Below are 7,787 nucleotides of genomic sequence, written 5' to 3'. Positions count from 1 at the left end.
TGGAAAACTTTTTCATGTGAACAAAAAGAGTATTTATTGCCTTGTTCCTGAAAGTTTTTTGGGCTTTTTGAGGTTCACACAAAAGTTGGATGTATTTATAATATTGTCTAAAGTAAATTTCATTTTTTTCAGAATTGTCAAAAGGTGTAAAATTTAATAATAGATTGGAAATGCAATCCATATAAATTTTAACTTCTTCAGACTGTTTGTCAGATTTTTCTTCATACTGGAACAAAAATGTTCACAACTAGACAATAAAATGAAATTAATATAACATTATAATATAAAAGAGTTTACCTGGTTTCTTAAATCAGCAATTAAATTTTTAAATATAAAACTAACATGTTTTGATAAATTTTCAATCTTATTACAAAATTTTGCAATGCTTCCAATTACAATATACAATACATAACCCTCTGCAATTTTATTTAAAAACAAAGCATTTTATGAATTGCTTTGTAAAAAATCAGTAATAGAAATAATTTGACTTTACCTTTGGCTGTGTAGTATTTTGAGTATGATTCATAATAGTGTGTTAGAAAATCATTTAATAGTGCTTTGTCTAAATTAAATTTTTCTATGGAGTTTCTGAAAGTTTCTGCGGCTGCTTTTCTCACAAAAACTGAACACTTATTTTTTATCCATTCAAAGCATAAGGCCTGAAAAAAATCTATCAAGCATGTATTATCTTAATTTTAAAATAAACAATAGTAGTCAATTAGAATATTACTCTTGTCTCTGCAACGTATGGTTCATACAAATGCTGAAAATGATCCATCAAAAATTGTAAAACATGAAAACATGCTTTTAGTAATTGGTTGATTTTTAATATTTCATGCTTTGATAGAAAAATTTTTCCTTTCATAAATTTTATTATGTTGCATTGGTTACCAAGTAAAATATCCAATGATAATTCTAAAAGGGTTCACATTAAACAATTCTTTAATTATATACATTAAATTATAGTATCTTCCAATAATAAAATTCACTTACTGCCATAGTCAGCAGGCACATTTTTCAAATAATATGAAATATTTTTTAATAATCTGGTTAAAGCCTCCCAATTCTCTGAATCTGAGAGTGTACGAAATTGAAGAATAAATTCATTTACTGAATCCATTTTATTCGAAAATATTATTTAATTATAAATATCTTTGCATCTTTGATAATAAAGTAACAAGTCTTTTAACTACAGTGCACTTATACAGAATTGCGGAATCAAAACAATTGCTATCGCTTTAATTTGAACACCGGAATCGGATCCGAAACCTGTTCTCACAGGTTTTGAATAAAGGAGACTAAATAGCAGAAGTTAATTTCATCCGTTCTTCAACTGCGACATCTTGCGCTAAAATTATCGCTTCGTTTTATGACAATGATCATGATAATGAAACAGAAAATATATTTCATAAGAACCAAAAATAATACCAATACTGTCAGGATTTTATTAAAAATCGTTTTTGGTAAATAAATACTCATCTTTTTAGTATATTCAAATTATTTATATCAAAAGATTCACATTTTGTATCACAAAGAATAATTTTTCAAAATTTGAGTTTGTAAATATGTTATTCTAATTTACATTTAAAAACTTCAATACAAAAATGTTCATATAGTATTGAAAACACTTAATATCTTATAAACTAAACTTAGGTTTTAAAGAGCATTAGTAGTTAATTTTGTATTAAGATTTAATGTAAAAGTATTGAATACTATTAGAATTCTTTTATTGTACATATATGATTTAAAAACAACATAAAGATTTTTCTAATCAATAATGAATCCTCCAAATACAGATAAGTACAAGAATTGAATGAATTACCACATACTATATTCTGTTTCATCGTGATCAAAAGCCAAGAAAAATCCAAGAATAGTTGAATACATAACAAAATTACCAGCTATTGTCAAATAACATGCACCTGGTTTTATCTGCAAGTATTATACATTAAATTTGATAAGTGAAACATTTTTTACAGTAAGAAAATGTTATTTAAATGAATTAAATGAATTTTCGCTTAATAAACTTACAGTTGGATTACTTTCTGGAGATCTTGATAATACAATAGGAAGAGCAAAAGATGAAATTACACAACCCATTGTTAAAAAAATAGCCAATTCCATATACTGATTATTGGAAGTTGCGTTTTCAGAGTAACGTCTGGCTATTAAAGTTGGAAGAGGTGACAATATGTAAAACAATACAACTAAAAATGGCCACCACACTCTGGAAATATATTAAATTGATTAGATACTTAATTTTGAAAGAAATAAAATGAACAATTAATAGCTCACTTGTAAGCTGGAAGTGCACAACCTAATATGACAAATGTCATACCAATAGATCCAGCGAATGCTAATGTAAAAAGTCTGCAAAAATGTGAGTACGATATGAATTGATTTTAATTAAATTTGAATTATAATAGATCAATGAATATACTTACGCTGCATTATTCAAGGCAAGGATCAGTGATAAATGGAACATGAAAAAATAAAAAACAATTGTTAACGTGATTTTTCAAACAACAACAGATTGATCATTATCAATCAAACTTAGAATTAGAAGTGAGGAACTTTTACGATTCTTGAGGATTTGAGACACTCGTTAAAGTATTGCAAATATGTATACAATGTTTTAAATTGACAATAAGTCATGTACCTTTTAATCCAGCCATTATTGAAACGTCAAGCGCAATAGTTTGGGTAAATTTAATTTGGAAATGAAATTTAGAATATAGCTAATGATGTAAATGATAATATTTCTTCGAATCAAATGTACGAATGAACGGCCATTAATTCATGTTCTCAAGTACAAAGTGCGTTTGTTTAACACATTTACAACTGACAAACGCTACGAAAGTTCAATAATGAGTCGATCAACAAAGCTCGGAAAACTTAACGATAGCTTTATAATAACTACACCGTGGCTTGGCACTTCACTGCCCCGACTACCGCCAGTTTCATTACAATACCTCGATGCAACTTGCAGTTTTCAAACGATTCATGACTGTCTCGGACTAAATAACAATGGCTGCGCAAGTCTGAGAACGCGCGCATGCGGCCAGCGATCGCTACCGTGTTCTGTTTATGTACCGATCAGCCACTCAAACTATTTACCTCACGTCCGACACACATAAATTACCTACAAACACGTATATACACGCATATACACGTATACTCATAAATTATTACGCACACGTATGACAAACATTATGCATTCATTCTGTAGCTAACCAAGAAAATATGTGCGGGCCCGCCCATTGCTGGCAATAAAAATGACCTAACTTATCGATGAAGCTAGCGTGCGAGTGGCTAAGTGGCAACTATTTTAGCTACTTGAATTACTCAAATTACTGATTATCTACGTATTATCGGGCACCGCTTCAAGCCGAAACTATGCAATCTAACCGCAGCCCGTTTATTTACAATTGAAATGATTTTATTCAACTAGTAAATGAGGACTCGTTTAATTTTTTAACTCGAAGTAGTCATTTTTTGAAGTAACTTGGTGGAAACTGTAATGTCAGTTAAAGGCTGGAATTTTATTAATTGGGAAAATCTGAACGATATTAAAATTTCAATCAAATATTAAATGTCAAGGTCAACGTGTATAAGTAGCTGTACATTGTCATAACCTCCTGGACCTTTGTGTTTACATCAAACAATAAACACTAAATAGTGCATCATCATGATCAAGATACCAAATTTCAGTTGTAGGTAGAGCTGTAGTCGCTCGTTACCACAGTCCACACACTCAGCTCATAGTCAAAATCCACGCACTGCCTCATTGCTGACTGGTTTCCCAACGCACACACATAGACCTGTTCTACAGTTGAACATAATCTACCCTAGCGAGTCCCTACCATATCTGTCTCTCTCTTCGAGGGAGCGCATCATATTTTGAGCCGAGGAATTAACTCACTCGCACAGATACTGTCGAGCGACACGATCAACGAGTCTTAACGTGTAAAACATAGAAATTATCGAACTCGCGCGTTCTCGCTAGTGTGGTACGGCCGGCACCAACGTATGTTGGTCATCATCGAAATCGACGGATCGAACATTGAAATTCCACGCGGCAGAGAACAACCGACGGCGACGGCAACGACATCGTTGAAATAAGAATAACTCAGTCAGCAATCGTAGGCGCACGCACCTCAAGTTCCAACGTTTTTATTCCGTTTTCATCACGAGTGCGAGACGGGCCTACACACTTGTGACTGTCTTTTAGCTGAGTCGAATTACTAAATAAGCAGAACAATGGCTGCGGATCCCAAGAGGTAAGTGTTCCCAAGCTTATCATTATCACTTATATTTGCATCTATATTACGAGCCGAACGCTAGTCGCGATATCCTTCCGAATCTCGAGCGTCAATTTTACACTGTCATCATGTCGGAAATCCGACGACTCTCCAGTTACTTTTGTTGCTCGTTTAATGCTCATCGGGAATCCCAATCGACAGGAATTTGTGTTCGACGTTATTTGTCCGCTCTCGAAAGCACGATTCTCCGAAGAATCGGCTTTGAGCTCGCGACCCCTTGTATACACGAACCCCCCCGCAATCGTCGTCATCGTCATCGGCCGCAGCAGCAGCAGCCAGGGCCGTCACCGGCCAGCCAGCTGCATGCTTTAAAGAGTAACCTATCGCGTAGATAAGTGCAGCGACCTCCCCCTTTCTGGCTTCTCGTTTTGAGTGCGCTGCTCTTTCGTTATATTGTGTATGGAGCTAGATCCACGTCATGTACATACAAACAACAGCTATTCGCAGATATGCTTTATTCTTTTGTTTTTTCAAACTTGCAGCGGAGATCATCTGGCGACTGCGATTTTGCGCAAAAAGGATAAGCCAAACAGACTCCTCGTCGACGAGGCTTCAAACGATGACAACTCCGTGGTCGCCCTGTCTCAGGCTAAAATGGACGAGCTCCAGCTTTTCCGTGGCGATACTGTCCTTCTCAAAGGCAAACGTCGCAAGGAAACCGTTTGCATTGTCCTTTCGGACGCCAGCTGCTCCGACGAAAAGATCCTCATGAACAGGGTTGTGCGCAATAACTTACGTGTCAGACTCAGTGACGTCGTATCGGTACAGTCATGCCCCGACATCAAATACGGCAAACGCATTCACGTCCTGCCCATCGACGACACCGTCGAAGGATTGACTGGGTGAGTTCACCTGCCTTTAACTCTTATTCAATTTTTATACATTATTATTAATTTATAACTTTATTCAATTTACAGAAATCTATTTGAGGTTTATCTAAAACCCTATTTCCTAGAAGCTTATCGTCCCATACACAAAGATGACACCTTCATTGTACGTGGAGGCATGCGTGCAGTTGAATTCAAAGTTATTGAGACTGATCCAGGTCCATATTGCATCGTAGCACCTGATACTGTTATTCACTGCGAAGGAGATCCTGTCAAACGAGAAGTCAGTTATTTTATACTTAGTAATCTTCTAAAATAATTTGATTCAATACTAACTCACGTTATGACTAAATATTTTTTAGGAAGAAGAGGAAGCTCTCAATGCCGTCGGTTACGATGACATTGGTGGTGTCAGAAAGCAATTGGCTCAGATTAAAGAAATGGTTGAATTACCCCTTCGCCACCCCTCTCTTTTCAAAGCTATTGGTGTTAAACCACCTCGTGGTATTCTTTTATATGGTCCACCTGGTACAGGTAAAACTTTAATTGCTCGTGCTGTTGCCAATGAAACTGGTGCTTTCTTCTTTTTGATCAATGGTCCTGAAATCATGAGCAAACTCGCTGGTGAATCAGAGAGTAATTTACGTAAAGCGTTTGAGGAAGCTGAAAAGAACTCACCAGCTATCATTTTCATTGATGAACTTGATGCAATTGCTCCTAAAAGAGAAAAAACTCATGGTGAAGTCGAGAGACGTATAGTTTCTCAACTTTTAACCTTGATGGACGGGATGAAACAGAGTTCACACGTTATTGTTATGGCTGCCACAAACCGTCCTAATAGTATTGATGGAGCTCTCAGGCGCTTTGGTCGTTTTGATAGGGAAATTGATATCGGTATACCAGACTCGACTGGTCGTTTAGAAATCTTAAGAATTCATACAAAAAATATGAAACTGGCTGAAGACGTCGAATTAGAAGAAATTGCGGCTGAAACTCACGGTCACGTTGGTGCCGATTTAGCTTCTTTGTGTTCAGAAGCTGCTTTACAACAAATTAGAGAGAAAATGGATCTCATTGATTTGGAAGATGACCAAATTGATGCCGAAGTGTTATCATCACTTGCGGTCACAATGGAAAACTTTAAGGTAAAAAACCTTCCATTCTAAAATTACTTAAATTGCTTAAATTTGAACCATAAACTTACATGTTTTTTTCTATTCAGTATGCAATGAGCAAAAGCAGCCCGTCGGCTCTTCGCGAAACAATCGTTGAAGTTCCAACCGTCACCTGGGACGATATCGGTGGTTTGCAAAATGTCAAACACGAACTACAAGAATTGGTTCAGTATCCTGTGGAACATCCAGAAAAGTTTTTAAAATTCGGAATGCAGCCATCGCGAGGTGTACTATTTTACGGACCACCAGGTTGCGGTAAAACTCTTTTGGCTAAGGCTATAGCCAATGAATGTCAAGCTAACTTTATCTCAGTCAAAGGTCCCGAACTTCTGACCATGTGGTTCGGAGAGTCTGAAGCTAATGTCCGCGATGTATTTGACAAGGCGCGTTCAGCAGCTCCTTGTGTGCTCTTCTTTGATGAATTGGACTCAATTGCCAAGTCTCGTGGTGGTAGCGTCGGTGATGCTGGAGGTGCTGCTGACCGTGTAATCAATCAGATTCTTACAGAAATGGACGGCATGGGTGCCAAAAAAAATGTATTTATCATCGGTGCTACTAATCGACCCGACATCATTGATCCTGCCATTCTTCGCCCTGGTAGACTCGATCAATTAATCTACATCCCACTGCCTGATGAAAAATCTCGAGAATCCATTTTCAAAGCTGCGCTTCGTAAATCACCAGTTGCACAAGATGTTGATTTGATATACATTGCCAAAGTTACACATGGATTTTCTGGTGCCGATATCACTGAAATTTGCCAGAGAGCTTGTAAATTGGCCATCAGACAGTCAATCGAAACAGAAATACGTAAAGAAAAGGAGCGAGCAGCAAATCCAGCTGCCTCCATGGATGTAAGTTTGGTGATTTTAATTAATTTGAATGCAATCAATATCCTTTATTTAATATTTTCGCTGTTGCAGACTGACGAAGAAGATCCTGTTCCCGAAATAACGCGTGCTCACTTTGAGGAAGCCATGAGATTTGCTCGTAGATCAGTATCTGATAATGATATTCGTAAATACGAAATGTTTGCACAGACTCTGCAACAATCCCGTGGTTTTGGAACCAACTTCAGGTAATTAATTTTTATCATACCAATGCTTTAAATTTTTACACCAATTATTAATTTTTTAAACTTTTTCTGTGTCCAATAGATTTCCACAAGGTGGAACTGGAGGGGCTCAAGACACGACGCAAGGGGATCAACCCTTCCAAGATGATGCTGATGATGATCTCTACAGTTAAGTTATTTACTAAAGAAAAATTGTAATCTCGTTTGCAATAAGCACACGACAAAAGGGCCTGTCGATTATTTTGTACATTTAAAGATTACACCATAATTTTTCATAGTTCATGTGAGTAAATTAATATATGCTTTAAAAAATTTTATATGAAGTACGTGATGTGTGTACTAAATAGAATAAAATTGTTATAAACGACAAGTGTATGTTGTATTTGCT

General features: G+C 36.1%; 2 protein-coding genes across 3 annotated transcripts; one reads left to right on the top strand and one right to left on the bottom strand.

Moving 5' to 3' along the window:
* Positions 1-1,710: 1,710 nt before the first annotated feature.
* On the bottom strand, positions 1,711-3,256 carry LOC106657797 (leptin receptor gene-related protein). Of its 2 annotated transcripts, none has more exons than XM_023460896.1 (4): positions 2,973-3,256; positions 2,296-2,370; positions 2,032-2,227; positions 1,711-1,932 (listed from the first exon to the last, which is right to left on the bottom strand). In XM_023460896.1, exons 2-4 carry the CDS (start codon positions 2,334-2,336, stop codon positions 1,819-1,821), a joined length of 351 nt encoding a protein of 116 aa, XP_023316664.1. In that variant the 5' UTR covers positions 2,337-2,370; positions 2,973-3,256; the 3' UTR covers positions 1,711-1,818. The 2 variants fall into 2 exon arrangements, with proteins under 2 accessions (XP_023316664.1, XP_014234960.2); XM_014379474.2 differs by lacking the exon at positions 2,973-3,256 and adding an exon at positions 2,660-2,941.
* A 522-nt stretch (positions 3,257-3,778) lies between these two features.
* LOC106657973 (transitional endoplasmic reticulum ATPase TER94) lies at positions 3,779-7,769 on the top strand. Its single transcript, XM_014379704.2, has 7 exons — positions 3,779-4,280; positions 4,805-5,164; positions 5,240-5,432; positions 5,512-6,294; positions 6,372-7,178; positions 7,248-7,402; positions 7,482-7,769. The coding sequence occupies exons 1-7, from the start codon at positions 4,261-4,263 to the stop codon at positions 7,570-7,572; spliced, it is 2,409 nt and encodes an 802-aa protein (XP_014235190.1). The 5' UTR covers positions 3,779-4,260; the 3' UTR covers positions 7,573-7,769.
* The last annotated feature ends 18 nt before the right edge of the window (positions 7,770-7,787 follow it).

Source organism: Trichogramma pretiosum, unplaced genomic scaffold (genome assembly GCF_000599845.2).
Source record: "Trichogramma pretiosum strain Unisexual culture from Peru unplaced genomic scaffold, Tpre_2.0 scaffold6, whole genome shotgun sequence".
NCBI lineage: Eukaryota > Metazoa > Arthropoda > Insecta > Hymenoptera > Trichogrammatidae > Trichogramma > Trichogramma pretiosum.
The sequence above is the reverse complement of the archived record's forward strand: the minus strand, read 5'-3'. Positions and strand labels throughout refer to the sequence as shown.